Source organism: Populus alba, chromosome 1, assembly GCF_005239225.2.
Source record: "Populus alba chromosome 1, ASM523922v2, whole genome shotgun sequence".
NCBI lineage: Eukaryota > Viridiplantae > Streptophyta > Magnoliopsida > Malpighiales > Salicaceae > Populus > Populus alba.
This window is the reverse complement of record NC_133284.1, coordinates 29,184,707-29,203,816: the sequence shown is the minus strand read 5'-3', so window position 1 is coordinate 29,203,816 and position 19,110 is coordinate 29,184,707. Positions and strand designations below refer to the sequence as shown.

At 34.2% G+C, this 19,110-nt stretch overlaps 1 protein-coding gene across 3 annotated transcripts; it reads right to left on the bottom strand.

Moving 5' to 3' along the window:
* Window positions 1-232: 232 nt before the first annotated feature.
* On the bottom strand, window positions 233-18,858 carry LOC118032890 (transcription factor IIIB 60 kDa subunit). Of its 3 annotated transcripts, none has more exons than XM_035037681.2 (20): window positions 18,626-18,858; window positions 18,435-18,533; window positions 18,246-18,327; window positions 18,052-18,124; window positions 17,253-17,338; window positions 17,093-17,169; window positions 15,090-15,146; window positions 14,874-14,986; window positions 14,265-14,344; window positions 14,057-14,143; window positions 12,881-12,961; window positions 9,689-9,847; window positions 9,516-9,602; window positions 7,786-7,858; window positions 7,576-7,691; window positions 6,390-6,470; window positions 5,725-5,862; window positions 3,099-3,188; window positions 2,251-2,304; window positions 233-952 (listed from the first exon to the last, which is right to left on the bottom strand). In XM_035037681.2, the coding sequence occupies exons 2-20, from the start codon at window positions 18,494-18,496 to the stop codon at window positions 731-733; spliced, it is 1,818 nt and encodes a 605-aa protein (XP_034893572.1). In that variant the 5' UTR covers window positions 18,497-18,533; window positions 18,626-18,858; the 3' UTR covers window positions 233-730. The 3 variants fall into 3 exon arrangements, with proteins under 3 accessions (XP_034893572.1, XP_034893571.1, XP_034893573.1); XM_035037680.2 differs by having other exon boundaries at window positions 7,576-7,694; window positions 18,626-18,857; XM_035037682.2 differs by lacking the exon at window positions 15,090-15,146 and having other exon boundaries at window positions 7,576-7,694; window positions 18,626-18,857.
* Window positions 18,859-19,110: the final 252 nt, after the last annotated feature.

The window sequence follows — 19,110 nt, the reverse complement described above, 5'->3', positions numbered from 1 at the left end:
GAAAAAAACACCGACGAAACACTTAAATTTCAAAAATAAAAAAGAATACAGCATCAGTTGAAATTAAGAAGGAAGCAAAAAAGAAAACACAAAATCACATTCAAATCTTTCCACAACCAAGATATAGATGTCTTATGTTAATTTAATCAACAATTTTAACAAAAGAAGGATACTTTCAATGTACATATCCAATTCCAGAGGACATACATAATGGCGCAAGCATGCACACAGAAAATAGCAACCAAGTAGTTTAAGTTGAGTTTAGTCAATACAGAACTATAAATTTTTATCTTCCTACCGAGTTAACTAGGAGTACAGAATACAATCTAGTGTCCCTAGACTTTAGATTTATAGCGAAGACTGGTGTTTATCCCAGAATTTTCTCAAGGATAAAACGGGTCTGGAAAACTTGTGTTCTAATAAATCAATATTCGAAATCACTAGCAATAGAAACTATTGACAAACCAATTTTACAAAAAGAAAAAAAAAGAAAAAACAAAGATAATCACTCTAGTGTACAAACAAACAACACTACTGCTGAGGAGTGCTGCAAAAGAGAAATGTGCTGAATTGTGGATACCTTGTGAAGATAGCCTAACAGCCCGAGGGATGAATGTATCAACAAATCAATTCTGATCCTTTCCAAACATTCTGCTCCCTTTAGGCTCCAAAGTTTCAGAAGAGTGTTAAAAGAACAACTGTCTTCAGTGATTAGCAATCATCAAAACTTTTACCATAAACTGTTACCATAGTCATCATCAGAACCATTTTCGTCATAAAGAAAATCATCATATGCTTCTCCAGCAGCATCATCCACATTTTCATCCAGTGGCCCCAAACCATCATTTTCATTAGCATCCTCTAATTTGTGATCTTTTCCATCTGTATGCAGCACCTTCTCAACAGGGTCAGGATGTGATTCAGTTCGCGGTCTCTTGGCATCCTTAGCCTCCTGTAAAAATAACACATCGCAATCCAGAATATTAAAAGGGAACAAAGCAGCCTTCAATACTTCTAGGGTTGCTAGGTGCTCATCCTTAGAAAAGTAAAAAATAGTAAACGGAATATAGTCCCTGTGCATAAGAAACTAGAGCATCTGAAATGACACAGGCAATGATACTGTCACTTCCTCTAGGAGAGTGAAAGATTTCATTTGCTTATCCAAGGATAGACAACAAAATGTGTGAAACAGTTCATTCAAACTCAGGCACAGTCCATTGTAACTGAAGGGTGCTTTCAAAACCATGGATGACAAAGACCTAGCAGTCCTTCAAGTTGGTTCTTTACAGAAAAAATCAAGGGAAGATCTTTAATTCATTTATTGTTTTACTCTAACTAAAATTTGATCTTTACAGTACTAGATTTACTATTTGATGCTTAGTATTCTAAGGGTTAGAGATGGTCATACATTCATTAGTAAACACTATTCCTGATTGCAACTGAACATAGTCGCAAGAAAGATCCTTGAAAATGTGATATATATATGCACCAACTGAATAGTGAAAATGGAAACGAGACATGCATCAAAATCACAAGAAAATTTGAACTTTTCCCTTGTGATACTTTTAGATCACAAAATGGAAATGCTCATTCAAAAATATCCCACAGGAACTAAACTAAACTAAACTTGATCTATTAAAAGTAGGAAAGAAAATAGGAAAACCCCATTTAGAGACCCTGAGTTTGTATCATATTGGCAAATCAAACACTGAGTAAATAATTTTGTGAATTCAATCCTATATTCATCACTTTTAAGGCCTTTGATCCCAACTCCCCTCAATTATTAACATAAATCCATTTGCTATGTTAAAGCTAGCTAAGGTGGAGAATATTAACCATTTGGCACACAATTGACTGAGATGGTTAGTCCCAATTATGATTCATTGAAGAGTCACGAGACTCCTAAAAACCTCAAAAATGCAAATTTGTGGAAAACAGAAAGAGAAGTGTGATTCTTTTGTGTTATTTCCTTTACATTCTTTCAAATTTTTATTTTTTTAATCATTTTCAGAATTGAGTGCCACGTGGCCAATATTTTTCAATTTAGCAAGTTTTAGCATAGCAAATGTGTTCTGTCAACATTGTAGGTAGTTAGATTGGATTGCCTAAATATAACGAAGATGGGTTCAATTCGCAAAATTATTTACACAAGGTTCAATTTGCCAATTTGATACACACATAGGATCTCCGAAAGGGATTTTTACACAGGAAATGAATAATGTGCATATAAAGAAGAATACGATGACATACAGGTTCCTCAAATAGTTTCTCCAATACATCATAGTTGATTTTCGAACTGATTCTCTGCAAAAGAAATCATAATCAGATTCACAGTAAGCAAAAGATAAAGCATATGCCCATAAATTCTTCTTTGGGATTACAAAGAAAACTTAAATACAAGATAGAAAAAATATATTAGTTGTGACATTTACATGGAAAACATGTGTCATGCACGTTCATAACACGCACTAATATTGTAAATAAGAAACCTTCACAGAGGATTTCAATTCTACCATTTCTTTGGTTCCTGCCCCTAAAAAGTACGAAAATTACAAGATGAGCAAGAAATGACTTTAGCTAACCACGTGAAAGAGATCCTAAATAATTAGTCAAACAAAAGCAGCAAGCTATGGTGATAGTTACGTTATATCCTTTCGTTTCTTCTTCAGCATGAGCTACAAGAGGAAAATATAATTATATAACAGCCCTTTGGTTATGAAGCAGCAGAAGGCAGGTGTTTTTTCTAATATCCCACTCCACCTGGATATTTGTTTGTCATCTATCCAGGAAATGGTCTTTAGTGGGACCACTTAGGATGTTCAGGTTGTAGATCCCATGTGATGATGCTTTTTGGTTGGATACACTTAAGAGAATTGATAAACAGACACCCAACTGTGACATGTCACTGTTAACAACCCTAGAGTCTGATTTCCAAATTCTGTCATTCAAATGGTTAGTCAACTAATCTTCAATGGTTAAAACTTAAAACTTCACAGCTAAATGCTGCCCCAACAGTGAAATTAATTAGCAGCTTTTGTTATTGCAAATCAAAATAACAGTAACTTGCAGTGACTTCCCTTATTATCCATGCCAATTACCTTCTTAGTCAGCATTCGATGGACAGCTTCTGCAGCAGATTTAGCAGGAACTGAGTTCCTAGCTTCTGCAGCTCGCTTTTGTTGCATTTCCTGCAAATAAATATTCACAGAAAATTAGTCAAAAAAGTTAAGACAGAACAAAATAAACATTAAACATCATTAAATTCTAGACTTGAAAATAAAGAATTTTAAAGAAGTTTATAACAGCAATGCTAATAGGCTCAATATTGCAACAATTTGTGTATTTTTTGACAAAGTCAATATTCAATCATCACAATTCACATTCAATTTTCTGAACAAAATTTATTGTAACATTATGAATGGCTGCAAGATGAACAAAAAGTTGGACAGAAATACTGCATAGCGATTCACACTCTATTTTTGGCTTTTAATGAAGATTTACTTTATAAATTTGTTTGGCAATCCCTGATTGCTATGGGCATTTGGATAAAAAAAGGGGCATTATTATACAAATAATTTACCTCAACCAAGAAAACGTGTTAGAACTCAGCACACAGGTTGCTATCTCCTAATGGGTAATAGGCAATACTTCAAATGAGCAGCGGTAATTAGTTGAAAAGATTAGAACATGAAACATTTTGTGAGTTAGCTGTTGTTCCTAAACCAATATTAATCTAGGAGGTCTTTTTTTGTCCTTTCTCATATTGTGCTGGTACCTATATATGAATCTCATTTAAGTGCATCAGCAATTACTACTTAAAGATCCAATACTTTCTTCACCAACCTTATCTGACTGATCGTCCTGTTGTTCTCGTATATTCTCTATTCATTTCATATTCTACCAATGATCCAAGAAAATCAGTTTAATTGCTGTCAACATAATCTGAATGATTGTTCAGTAGGCTAATCAGACTCAAAGACATTCCATTCAGAAAGTTACTGCAGGTTCTAGCACCTAACCAGACCTACAGTTGGCCTTTATCGCAGCATATCTCAACTTATAACCAGAGACTCTGAATATCCTCACCAAAATTGCCAGAATGGAATTGAGTGAAAAATGGATGTAATCATGTAATTCAAAACCAAGTGGATTACTTGGATACAAGTTTGATGTTGACACTGAAGAATATAATGACATCCATAAACATGGGACATAATTATGGGGAAAAAACATCTGAATTGCCCCTCATAATTCAAGAATATTGCATGCAGAACAATAGGTGGGTAATTGCATTAATATTGATGAATTTAACAACATGAAAAGTGTAGAATTCAGAGAAATAAGATATAATTGATTTGGAGAAATAATAGAAAATAATTGCAAATGCTGGAAAAACAAAACAACACTTTAGAAATTCTAACTGATCCATTCATGAAGTTTTGAACATTATAATATTATAAATCAAACAATCCAATGACAATACTATCCGAAAATATAGATGCTAAACTCCAAGATGCATGAAAAAACAAATACCATTTCCAGGAAAATTGTATTGATCTGAACATAATTGAATACTAACTATAAAATCAACTTAACAATGTAAGTGGTTAAATATCTCTTAGTTTCTAATGTCAGAAGTTTTATTCTTCTAAAACATTCCAGTAAAAGTAGAAGTAACAGAAACCACAGTTTGGTTGACACAAGCGTGTATGAAAAGATAATGATCAGCAGTATTCAAAAAGAAATATAGTTTGATACTTTCTACCAAATCAATTCCAGAAAGGTACTCACTGAACAAAGTCAACTTATTGATATAGGCCAAGATCAAAATTTCATTTCCATGGAGTCTTTATATTGTTTGGTGATATATATTTAGTTAGGAGGAAGGATATTGAAAAGTGCCAAGTATGCATGTTATTTAGGAATCCAGAAAGAAACTTTCATCTTCTGGTTAGAGTTGGAAGCTCAGAGGTTTGCTGAAAAGATGTTGGCCACAGTTCCTCCCATTCATTAAAAGAAAATAAAAGGTAAAACATAATAAAGAGAGATTTTAACAATAGATGAAACAGCTCAAGTCACAAACCTGAACTTGTGGTGAGTATTATGAAACAAAAATATTTTCACAATATTTTATGGTTTCAGGGATATCTTGGGTTATTGAAACAGTCTCACCAGATGGTGTAGAAAAAAAATAAAATTTAGACTACACCCTTGGAGCCAATCAGCTACATATATTAAATACCTTCACAAAATTTGTTCGTGTTCAAGAAAGAGAAAAATAAAGCATATAGTTATATAGACATTTTATGCACTTATTTTTCACACTTAAATTGAAGAAAATCAAAGAGCATAAACCCTAGCATTTTATGTCACTTGGTGACAAACCATAAATAAATTAAAACACGGGCATGCTTTCTAAGCTATTTGAAACTTTCAGGATTTTTTTTATTCTGAGTTGGAAAGTTGAATGGAAACAAGGGCTCAAATCTAGTTGAGGATTCACAATCACCTATGTCTAAGTTCTACAAATTAAATACAAAACTGTTGAACAAAAAACATCAGCAACAAAATAAAATGGTTGGGTATTTATATTGTTGTTCTGCAAGAAAAAATCCAAGGAATATTATACAATAAGCAAAAGAGGGAACATATTACAAAACAATAGTTGAAATAATCCAATGATACAAAATGCCTCAAAATTCTCCTAGTAAACCAGAAATTTACCTTTTTAGATTTTGCTAAATCAGCTTTTACAGCAGCATCAAGCTTCTTTGCTGCCTGCAAGTCCTCTGGGCAATTCTTGAAATTCTCCTCCCAAGCTTCCTTATGAGTCGCTGTGGCTGCTTCTTTGGCCTCCTGTTCCTGTAAATGGCAATCACCATTGAATTGCAGGCTGAATCCATAGAACTAGAACAAGAACAACAACTGCACAGAAAGCATTTTATCATGCAAAGCCAAATCAAATATATACCAGGCAATTTCCCAGGCACCAGCTAAGCAGATAAAGAAATGGGAAAATGGCCATATAATAAGCTCAAGAAAAACCACCTAACGATTTTAAATGGTTCAAGATATGACATTATTGGTTGCATACAGACAATTATCCATAGCAGCACATTCTTAAGTTATGAGAATATGAATCCTAGGGTATATGTTTTGGATTAAAGTTCGTATCACAGTTTGTTAGAAAATATAGTGGTAATAGTTGTAACACCAGCACAAACTCATTAACCAGTTGTGAGGTCGCTGATCAACCCTTCAGCATTTTTGCAAGAAGTGACTGCTATAAAGACTTGAATTTGCTAGCCCATGTGTTACCATTTGACCAAGAAATGGCCCCCGGTGTGTGATGTAGATAAAGGAAATTTGACCTCAGAAGATTAAATTACCTGAAGATACTCTCGGTTCATTTCTTCCCAAATGATTTTCTTGTAACGTTTTTCCTCCTCGTTGTGAAGGTAGCTATCAACCTATAAAATATCAAAACAATGGAATCAACAAAATAAAATGAAACATCTGATTGAATGGATATAGATGAATAGAAATACAAACCCATTCATGAAAATACAAGGCAAAGCTGAATGAATTGGCGAAATAGCTACCTTTTCAATTTCAATAGCAATGCTCAAATTCACCGAATTAGTATAAGAACAAAATCATGAGAATTACAATCTTATTATTTCTCCCAAAAAAAATCCAGGAAAAAGAGAAGTGAAACAGTGATTGGTGCCAGATTTGTCAAAATCCAGCACTGCCAAAGAAATCTTTTTTTCCTTCTCCATTTTTCTGAGCTAAGGAAAGAGAGGAAGTTTGGTTTCTATGAGGACACTTTTAATAGTACTCATGCACATGAGTGAATGCATGCAAGGACAAGGATGCGAGCACGCGCGCATACATATATACTTAGAAGGATGATCATAGAAGATGTGAAATGTCTACGAGAATCCATTTCAGGAACATGGAATCTAAGAGAAATTCAAATGTTACAATTCCAGTACGTCTGGAAAGATATGACGTTTAATAAAGAAGGTATCACAAGACTACCAGAATGAAGTTTAAACAATTTGAATCCAGAATGACAAATGATGTCCCAATCATACAAGAAAATGAAATTCAGAGCCCAATTACTGTTCTGATTAATTATATTAACATAGAACAAGAAGCGAAGGCAATGAGATAGGTTTGGGATGATGAAGGTGATTTAAAGCTCCTGAAAATCACAGAACACAGAATGTTTTGGTTTCTGAAATTCAGTGTTGCAACTCATGCTTAAAAATGTTTCCGGAACACGATAAAAGCAAGATTTATGAAAATTTGGTTGTGTAAATGTAACTAGAAGGCTTATGATTTATTTTACTTGAAATTTATTACTCCATGATATTTTTGGCAAGAGAGCATGAAAGCAACCATGAGAAAAGCAAATCAAACCATTACTCTTTTTAAGTTTTTTTTAGATCCCCTCCACGGACCTTAATTTTCATGTTTATCACATATGCTGAAGAGTAGAAGATGGGATACATAGGAGTAGTGATATGCCTAAGAGAAAAACAAATTGTTAGACTCTTTAGTTCTCACCTCAGCATCATCAATATCGGAAAAGCCATCTGACTCGTAAAAATCTTTAGAGCTCATATCACCCACACCATCATCTTGCAGTTTATCAGGATCACTGGCTAAATTCCCCATGGAAGCTTCTGAAACATTTTAGTTTCAAATAAATATTTTCAAGTATTTTGGCAGAAGACCATGCCAGTTCCAAACCAAGGATAAAGAGAGTAAACTTACCAACACTTTTGGGCTCCTGTACTGGCCTTTCTTCATCTCTTCTCTCACAGTGGCTGTTCGATTCTTTTGAAAGCTAAAGGATAATGGGGATAAAAGACAATAAAAACTTACAATTAAAAAGCTGAAAATCAAAGATAAGTTTAAAGTTCATCAGAAATTCATATCATAAACATCAGAAACATGTAATCAATTGCTTGATTCTGTAATGTTATCATGTGTACTGTTTCCTAGTAAAGAGCATTTGGTGTTAAAATAATTTCATATGAACACATTCATAACTGATTCTAATGTCCTTGCAAATCATATGTTCATTGATTCCATGGAAAAATACACGAAACACCATGCATGGCTGTGTGTGCAGGCATGCGCACTGGTGAAAGATATTTAACAAAAACAGAAAGAGAGATAAGTAAAAACACTTAATTGACTATTGAAGAAAAACCGACACCTCACAGTGCAAGTTCCATCTTAAGTTTGTTGTCCTCTACATATAATTTATATGCTTGATACAGGAAAGACATTGCCCTATTACGGTCCCACAAAAGCAGGGTATATGGATATAAGAGACAGGGATGGTAAAGAGTGTCCATGGGTCGGGTTTCTATTATATCCATACCCTACCCATTACTGTCGGATAAGAAAATTAGATATCCATACCCTATCCATTAGTTTATGATACAAATGTATATATATCTTAGGTTAGGTTTGGGTCGGGTTTGACAATATCTATACCCTATCCATTGTCAATCGGGTAACGTAACTATCCAAAAAAACATCACCCTTTCATGTCAAGTCAGTATTCATCAAGTTCAGGATAAATTGCCATCCTTAATAAGAGATCTGCATTTCTACATAAAGTAGCTCCTCTATCCATTATTGCAAGATGCTAACTATTACACATGTGAAATACCTTTCAGATGTTTGAATCACATGTTTCACAATACATAAAAACCTCTGTTGCTTGGACTTGAAATTTCACCCTATAATACCTGTGACAACACAGGCACAGGAGTGCAAAATGCGTCTGACACTTCTCAATGTGCCCTCGAGATGCTACATGTCCCATCCAAACCACACAAGCAACATGACTGATAATAACGGTGGTTTGAAATTGAAGACAACAAAAAATGAGAGAAATTTCAAATATAATTAGCGATACCTGTTTCTAATAATTTGTAGATTCACATAAGCCTAGTAAATATTAATTCGCATAACCATAGACTAATTTGACTGGCTAGACTAGTTTTTAGGCCATATTTGTATGGCATATCTTGTTAACCATATTCAACATTTTAGATTTATGAGTTGAGTCCCTGTATCCTAGAATTTGGAATTTAACATGCCTGACAGCTCAATTCAGAATCACACGAAACCCTATAAGCAAATCTGAGCAACATTGCATATAACTAGTACTTGTAGAAGCTCATGAAGCTTGGTACGAAATACAATCGACGTTGCAGCAGATGCCTATTGACTCGGAAAAATCAGAAAATTGCAGCCCAAACAAAAGACATTTTCAATGCTAAAATTTTTATTACGTCAAACAAGTAAATTTTTAGCTAGCGTTTTCCATCTTGACCAACAAACCGGAGGGCAATTTACTCATCAGAATTGATAAAAACACAATTTTTTCAACAGCGACAAAGCCAATGGAGAAAAAAAATGTAAGTATAAGTTTAAGAGTACTCTAGCTTTAAGAAAGATGTAAAAACTGAATTTGAGTCACTCACATTATGCGTAACAGATGATAGCTTCATTCTTTGCCTCTCAGCATTCTGGAAAGCTGGAGGATCTGATCCTCCCTCAAATCCTATAACCTGCATTAGAATAGGAAAGTGGATTATAACATCTTTTTCTGGGTCAAAAAACCCATGTAATTTTCATTAAAGGGAGCATCACTCACTATTGCATAGCAATCTTTACAAAGTCCAAATCCAAAAGGAGGTTTATTTGTACCCTTATGTTGACAAAGCAACTCTTTTGAACTAGATGGCTCCCCAAAAATTTTCTGTGGCATTGAACTCTCTTTCAACTCCTCTGCCTTCGCATTCAGTTCCTCAATCTAATGGTATAGGAAGATACAGAACTTCAAAAGTTTCACACAGCATAATTTTGTAGAGAAAATAAGACACAAATTTTAAAAAAATCAATAACACAAGCAGCTTAGATGATGAATAATGATGTTGGCTTATTTTATTTTATTAAAATTATAAAGAACAAATAATTTTTTAGCTTATGCCTGAAGCAAGATCAGAAAAATAATTTGCAAATCTTTATCTTGGCAGTAATTTTCAACTATAATAAATGTTTTTTAAGACCTACAGTTGTCGTAAATCTTTTAGATAATTGTAGAATGGTTAGGATACCCTTGAGAGAAACAAGTATATGTCAGCAAACCTCATGGGTGAGCTTGAACTGAATTAATAAATAGATTTGATGCTACTAAGAAAGAATACAACTGATGAGCTAGCATTAGCTCAAATAGTTATTCTAAGGGAGAGTCATTCAATAGAAGAAAAGGCAATAAAAAATACAGAAGGCAAGCCCCAGTGGCGGCAGCAGAAATGGATATGGCTGATCCACTACAAGATAAATATATTTTTTTTAACTTCAAACCCTTACTATCTATTGCACTCTGTTTTATATGCTTCAAATCTCCATCCAGTTAATGATTGCGATCAAGGTACATGTTGACTTGCCAATTCTTGCTAATGTTAATATAGTTTGCTTATTATCAAGCACAACATTTACTATAGACTCACTTGTGGTATTAGGCAACAGTTAGTTTAGCCTTCGGGTAGTTTTGTTCAGTGGATTCTATATAGTAAGATAGGGCTCAGGGTAGCATCGTTCATAACCTTCTTGTTTTGTGACTTTTTTTCTTCAAGTTTTTTTATCCCAGTTTCCCCCACTTGGGCTTCTATCTTGGAGCCAAGAGTGGTTTTGCCAACTAAGCTAGAGAGCCCTAATGATTTTCATGCACTGTTTTCTTTTTGCAGCACCAAATGACCATATCTATCCTCTACTTACAACAGCCTTTACATCAATTCATCTTTTTTTTCCTTCTTGTTTTCAGAGTTTTTAGATAAGAGAAGATTATGTTCACTGACAGAAATTACAACAACATGTTGGAGAATAAGTTGTCCAAAATATGAAAGCAAAAGGGAATATCATCAAAGAGCAGCCCAATCCCACCAAATGTCAGCTAAAGAAACCTCCCTTAAAGCACCTGATGCGTAATACCACAAAGAAGAAAGGAAAATAATCCCACCCACAACAACTGTCTCGAATGGTACTGCTTTTTTCTCTTCTTTCTTCTTTTTCTGAGTTACATCAATTTACCTATGAATTAACACTTACTAATTAAACAGTAAGTTATAAAGAGAACCCTTCAAGTCAAATTTATCATCCCAACACGAGTCATTAGTAATGATAAAATTCTCCACAAGGGAGAGAACAAAAGGGAAACTAATCTCGGCCCTGTGGAGTAATGCCTCTTCCTTAGTTGCCAACCTCCCTTAGAGTTCACAAAATAGAATTTCAGCTCCAGACTTTTATTCCATTACCATGCTTGACAGAGTATACAACTAGAGTAGACCTAGTACTCATTTTCCTCTAAATAATCCTATCTGGAATGCCACCCCCTCTTACAGTTTGCAAAATAGAGTTTCAGTTCAAGATGTTTAATCCATTAACCATGCCTAACAGAACATCCAAGTAGAGTAAACCTAGTACTAAATCCCCCCCTAAATAATCCATTAACCATGCCTAACAGAACATACAAGCGCCTTGTTTAGGTATGCTTCCCTAAACAAGTTTTGGGAACCATGGATCTAGAAGGTGTGCTACCCCCTGATACAAGTTTCTTATGTGCTAGCAGCAGTAAAACCTCAGAGCAGTATTTCTTGCATTATGAAAGGCATGAAAACTTTGGACTGGGCTTTTCTCGATATATAGAGAACCATGGATCTGACCAAAAAAACTTAAGGAGTTATTGCTGATCTGATTTGTGGGCTTTGGCAGTAAAGTTGTGACATGTCTTCTATTATATCATGCATCTACTGTGAGAACAATGCCATAATTTTTCAGGAAAAGCAGTTTATATATATATATATATGGTAGTGCTTGTAGCTTCTCTCTGATGCTTCGCTACTGAAGATTTTACTGGTACCTCCTTAGCAGGCATCCAGGAAGACTGGAGCACTCTTTTGCTATAGTTTCCTGTTATTCCGTTTTCTCTTTCTAGGAGATGGCTTAACTGCTTTGCACATTATTTTAGTCTTAGAGAAATTTTTATTTCTACCCAAAAAACACGAAAGAAAATCCGCCTTCTTTGGAGATCAGATGACAAAACAAGAATAACCTACCAACTAGGTAGGGTCAAGTGTAATTTGTTGATCTTCAAATAAATCTCAGTGGAGGTATAGAAAGAATGCAACTTGGAAGAGAAAAAGACAACTTTCCAGTCAAAAGTAAGCAAAAAGGAAATTGGCCCCCTCAAATGGACAAAGAATGTCACCTTGCAAAAGAGGCAGCTTGTCTGCCAAAGACAAATTTTTGTTTACTATGAAATCCACGTGAACTGTCATGGAATTTCAGAGTATCACTAGCATGCTCACCAGTATATCCTAGAAGGAAGCTCAAATGAGCTGCTCATAGGTCAAACATGTGGCAACATAACCTCATCCCAAACCACATCAGTCAACATATGAAAAGTTCTACTGATACATATGCAGGAAGGGGGCTGGCAAGTGGAGATGTGTGGTTTATGTTTTTCCTCAGGTTATTTTCTCAATGTTGATCATGAAAGACATCTTATCGTATCTGGCCAACAACACACTGAATATTATTACCCACACACTACAGCATTTGCCCGTATGCAGGCAAGATACTGGTAGAGAAAGGAGAGGTTGAAGTGTCCCTCTAGCTTCTCATAGTTGATGATGACAGAGAACCCTTTTTAATTTTTGGCCCACAAGACAGTTAAAAGAGTATAATCGCTTGTATATTTGTTATTTCAAGACACTACGCACTATACTTTCATGTTTTGAATAGCTGGAGCCAAAAAAGTCATGAAATGCTTCCAGAAACATACCGTTAAGCTTCCAGACTCTGTATTCTCAAATTCAATCAATCTCTTTGACAGTGTTTTTCCACAAACATGCACCAGCCTTAACTGCAAAAGATTTAAAGCAAACATCAAGTAACCGCAACATGGACAAAATACCAATCTTAGCAGAACTCAAGTAGGGCTAATAGGCTCTCTGACAAAGAAAAAAGGTAGGCTCATAGGCTGGTAAAATTCATATAATACAAGACAAAAGTATATTTGAAACAAAAATTAATGTAGCTGACTCATAAATCAAGTATAATATGTTGCTTTGTAATATACACGTTCAAGAACTGGTACATAAGATTCAAATCTAGAAATAATAAAGTAACCAGTCAACAACATAAATAACAATTGAGAAAAGCTCAATTGAAGCTTCATGGATAATTAAACAAAGCAATCTGAACTATAATTTGTCTAGAAGCTCTTTCCACACCTCACAGTCACCTCTCGGAGACGCCCTTTCCCCACCTTACACCCTTGTCTCAACACTCCCCTTGGTCAATTTTTCTCACCAGTTTCAAATATGAGCATATTGATTCTCATACAGCCAAATATCTACATGGCGCTTCAATCTATGAAGAATGAATTCAAAAATTATTCAGTAAAGTAAATAAACAATTATTCCAATTCTTATGACCTGAATACAATTCACTTCTTTCCTAGTGATTCCAATGATATGGATTCAACAGCAATGTACTGATGACTTTAATCCACCAATATCACAAGAGCTCTAAATTGAATAGTGACTAGGTTATGCTGCAGACAGGTACCAGCACAACTAAAGTGTTCATAGATGCCTTCAAGACAGAAAAGTATCATTTCTAAGCCTAGACATATGCTGACACAAGTGGGTCCACTCTAATCAAGTTCACAACTTCCAAGTCATTATTTGAATTCACCAGCCTCTGCAACTAAAAACTTCTACTGATCTTTTCTTTTCTTCTGACCTCTTTGGTCAGGAACTACTCTGCTCGTTCGAGGAAAAACATACCCCACTAAACAATTACTAGTTAGGCGCAGCACTCAAGTAGCCCTACAGACGAGCTTACATCAATCAAATGAATTTGACACAATTGGGGTGATTTTTCAATGCATTTCATATTTGTCAATCGTCGAATTAATCACTACACATCAACAAATATTTCATGCATGACTTACAATGTCAGATTTGGAACAGTTGAGACCATGTGAAATTGCAGATATATATAATGCTGCACCCCATAACGCACTGGGTCTTCTCCCTGTCTGTGAGTAATATAAAATCAGACAGAAAACAGTATAAGACTTTGGATAGCTCATAAAGTATCCGAAAAAATGACTGAAACTAAATTCATCTTTCCCATAATATCAGAAGAGAATTTCAAACCTGCATCCAGTGATGATTCATGCTTGCAATAATGGTCAGTGCATCATCAGAAATTTCCCTGTTTTTTCCTCCTGATAAACCTTAAAAAACAAACAATGGTTATTACAATCCCCTACTTGAAAACAATATCTATCACATACATTCAGTTCCAAAAGGAAGGGTTTAAAGTCTTCCAAATAAAATTAAATAGAGAGGGGCATCATGATACTCCCTAAGCTTCTAAGAATACAACTCAAGAAGCAGATCACACCTACTTCTTGGATTCAGGAAAGCAAAAACAAAGAGTGGTGGGAATGCCAACACAAGATAGAACCAGAAAAGGAAAAGTTTACACAATAGATAGAGATGGAGTTCTTTTGTGGGAGGGGAGGAGAGAAAGTTGGATGAGGTATCATTGTACACTCACATAAAATAAGCATAATGTGTTGCTTAAATAAATAGAAGGTTTTAGTATGGAAGGGGATAGGGTATTTGTATTGCTTGATAGACCTCCAATCCTTGTACTCCAAAAGTTTCCATTAATTGACAGGAGAACATATTTAATAACCTCAAAATTTAATTACTGAAATACAATCACTAATCAATATGCGAGTGATTGTAGAAACTTACTAGCAGTATATTTGTGTATAAAAATGGAAGGATCGAGAAGTTTCTGACAAATGGCATGCTCAGTAAGATTTAAAACTTTGCAGAGCTGCAAAAATACAGCACCTAGTACATAACTGTAAACAATTTCGAGAAAACATTATGTTATTCACATGTAAGCAAGGGATAATCGTGATGACAACAACTTAAATTTGGCTGTAAAATTACAAGCCTCCTCACATATTTATCTGCAAGTAATTAGAAAAATCAATAAGAAGATACGGTTTCCTGTTTTCCCTGGAAAAAAAAAAGGTACAAGAGTAGTATAAGAAAATGCCAAAGTTGCTAAATCCAAGTATGACTGTACATAGAAGATATTCATGAATAAACTTAAGAGTAAAAATAAACAACTTCCCTACACTAGATGCTACATAGTTATCAATTACCCAATAATTAGTAAGTTAAATTTGAAAAAGTGTCTCACAGTATTAGTGAAGGTTAGTTCAATTTTTATATATTTTTTTATTTGGAGTGTCTTTATGTTCAAAAACAAACACAACGCAAAAGAAGGTAAAGGAAAATGAAAAAAGAATTGAGGCAGCCCCAACAACAACTATGAGTTTCATCTGATAATACCAACAATGATGATGTCAATCAAAACTCCCTCATTTCCCACTATCTTCTATTTTTCCTTGGTGAACACCATCTAGTCAAGCCCTAGTTGAGTTTAGCCTTCTCGTTCAACAAAAGTTTGCAATGAGCAAAATATATTAAGAAAAAGTAGAGACAAAAGGGAACCTTAACTACAAAAACAGTAATGGGAATCAAGGTTAAAATCGTGAGTTAATGCGTAAAATCTTTTTACAAGTAAACATATATCTAACATGCTAAATCGGACTAAAAACTTGAAACTAGTAAAATCGGACTTAACTCGTGCAAAATCGGTAAACTCAGTCTGATTTTACAAGTTTATTAAATTTGTGATATGAACCAAGTTAGGTCCAAATTTGGCCTTAAAATGTTTGCTGACTAGTTTTGCAAGATTGAGCATATCTTTCAAATCGTATATTGGATAAAGCTGAAATTTTACAAGGAAATATTAGATACATGAAAATATAGTGGTAAATTTTTAGGTCAAATAGAGTTAGGGAAAATAATATTTCAGAGGGTCAAATTAGTAAACTAATATTGTCAAATATGGCAAACAACACCTTTGTGTACTGTTTGGGACATATCTAAAGTTACTGATGGAATTTTGCTTCGATTAAAGTTAGGATAGAAATTAGACATTTGAAACTTTCCAATTATATATCGTAGGCCCAATAATTCATCCAAACAAGAGAGAACGACATGTTTGAAATCAGGACTCAAATCTACCAAGAATATACAAAAATTGAAAATTCAAGCTACATGGAGGAATTTTAACATAAGACTTTTTTTATTATTCTATTTTATTTATTTATTTAATTTTAAATAATTATTTTTAATTTTAATTTTTTCTAGTGCATTAAACATTATTTAGGAATTTATTTCATTATTGAATTTATGTTAGTTAATTACTAATTTAAACTCAATTAGCTTGCAACCCAAAAGGGGTCTATCAAGACTTATTGTGATGAGAACAACCAGGTTGTCACTAGATTTATGTGTGCTTCCTACCTTTTAGTGATTCTCTTGTATTGAGAACTTTTGTTCTGAGACTTTATTTCTTTATATTATTCATTTATTAATTCATACTATCTCTCTCTCTCATTTTATTTTGATCACTCATTGATTATAATATTGTTGACTCATTTTATCGGATTTTAATGTAATTTAATTTCTTGACTAGAATTATCAATATATAATTAGTTAAAAAAAGTTGCGATTTTACGATTCGAGTTTACAATCCGAGTTTATATTGTATTTTTCGTGTTATGTCAAAAAGGTGTTTTTGACAACCTTGATGGGAATAACAAAACAAATGAAACAAAAAGTAGTCCTCCAATCCTGTATTTAGTGGTCCGCATTCTATAATGGAAAATAGAAAACTGTTTGTTCAGGTCTTTTTCAAATTAAAATGCTTGTGAAGAGTTAAAAACTACCTTTCATAAGTGTGATTAGGAGAATCAACAAGGGTGCTTTCAGAAGATTAAGAAACTTTTGCTCACTCTTAAATGAATAGGAACACATACATAGCATGTTTCCTTAAAAAGATGGGGTACTGGAAAGGCACAAAGGAATTAGAGATATGTATTCCTTACCGACATGCAATGTAAAGACAAGCAGCCTGTACTTGATCTGTCCTGCGGCCCTTAGTGAAATTCCGTTCTACTGCTATCTTCACATAACAGATTAAGAGAATTCAATAAATTGATCAGAACATGCATGTGATATTGAGGCTTAAGTGGCAAGTAAACATACTCTATAATACACCATAGCTTGGTCAACTATGACAACATTTGGACCCATGTCTAAGCCATTTTTTATGTTTAGCAAGTCATCACGTGCTGCAAGATAAAAGGGAATTAAACAATACCAAAAACATTACACGAGAGTTCATGATATTCATGCAATTCCACTGTAGATGTTCAAAATGGAATGAAAATGCATAGATCCTTAGACATCAAACAGTTTTTCTGGTCATGAATAGTGAGTGGTGGCACCTTACCTTGTAGAGGAAAGCTAGGTGATAAAACAAATAGGACAGGCTATTAGTTGAGTTTTTCTTTTCCAATCAAGGCTTATCCTGTCTTATCTCTTTTACTGGTTATTTTACTGTGGTCCTTTTGACAGTTAAGATTAAATTATTTTAAGAGGTAGAATTACTTCTTGCTGGGGCTTCTCACTCTACAGAGGCAGCTATTGCAGTAAATACAAGGATTATTGTTCATATCTAAAAAAACTTGAAAATAGCTTCTTTGCTTTTGATTTCTTCTCTTTTTCTCTCACTTTAATACAGAACTCTAGATCTCTTTAAGATATCTTCATTACCGGCTTAATTAACCCAGAAAAGAACACTTATCAGATATCAGGAACCTTACAAAATTTGATAGAAAAACCTCGTTATTCATCAACAGAATTTTCGTCTTCTGACTAGTAACTAATTTCTTTCACAGTTTTCTATCTGCCTGGAAAAAATTAAACAAGCACAAACACTAGAAACGCATGTCAGGGAAAGAAATCGACAACAAAATTAAGCAGGAAAACAAACAAAGCATACCTCTCTCAAACAACCTCTCTCGAGAAGCATTTTCTCTTTCAACAGACCAAATTAATGTTCCTCCAGCACGGCTCTACAGAAACAGAAACCATAAGAACATAAAGAGAAGAACATCAGGAACATTGATTAACCACATCATTAACAATGAGTAGACAAGAAAATAATACATAAAAAGAAAAGAGAAAAAAGCAGACCTGCCCCGTCTTGTCTTTTACAAATGTGGTTTCAGTAGAAAAATTAGTGAACTGCAAAACTTTCCCACAGATGCTACATGACCTTCACGAAACCAAATATACATACACAACACAAAACTCTAAATGAATAAACAAAAAAAATCAAAGAACCAGCAAAAATTTGAAGGCGATGACAAACAAAGCACTTACAAGATGCCAGTTTCGTCATAGCTTGTAGGAACGCTTTTTCGACAAGAGCTGCAAAACACCATTGCGTGCCGATACCGGGTAAATACAGCAAGAAAAACCCTATAAATTCAACAGCAGGTCAAGAACAAGCTATTATTAGAAACTTGATTGGAAAATCAACTCAAATTCAGAAACGCATCGGTTTTTCTTACCACTTTTCGTTATATTTCCTTCGTTTTCTCTGCAAATTCAGAAGAGATTATGGCAAGGCTGACGAGAGGGAGGGAAAATTAAGGTTTAGGGTTTATCGCAAGTGACAGTAGTGAACCACGTAGGAAGCTACTTGCCCGGATAGAGGTGAGCAGGTGCGGGTAACGGTATGTGGGGAAGACGGACGGACCTCGCGCAAATCGTGTTTTCACTTTCTAGTCTTTTTCTCAAAAAAAGAATTATTTCATAATTTTTCGGTTTTATGGAGATTTTAGTCCTTCAAGTATTGAATTTGCACCATATTGAGACTTATACTATCAACTTAGTCAATTATATCAATATATTATATCTGTGTGCGTAAAATTTGTTTAATTTCACCACTAGGTTAATGGAACAAAACTTTGACTTTTGGCTAAAACTCATCCTTAAATATTTTATTTTTTAATTTTATATACATAAAAATACCAAATGAATTTATTTAAAAGGA

Coding starts and splice junctions, on each gene's coding strand:
- LOC118032890 (XM_035037680.2), bottom strand. CDS start 18,496: ATGGTGTTTTGCAGCTCTTGTCGAAAAAGCGTTCCTACAAGCTATGAC. Junction 17,339..18,051: donor AGAGAGGTTGTTTGAGAGAG/GTATGCTTTGTT, acceptor TTTATCTTGCAG/CACGTGATGACTTGCTAAAC. Junction 7,859..9,515: donor TATCATCTGTTACGCATAAT/GTGAGTGACTCA, acceptor ATTATCCTTTAG/CTTTCAAAAGAATCGAACAG.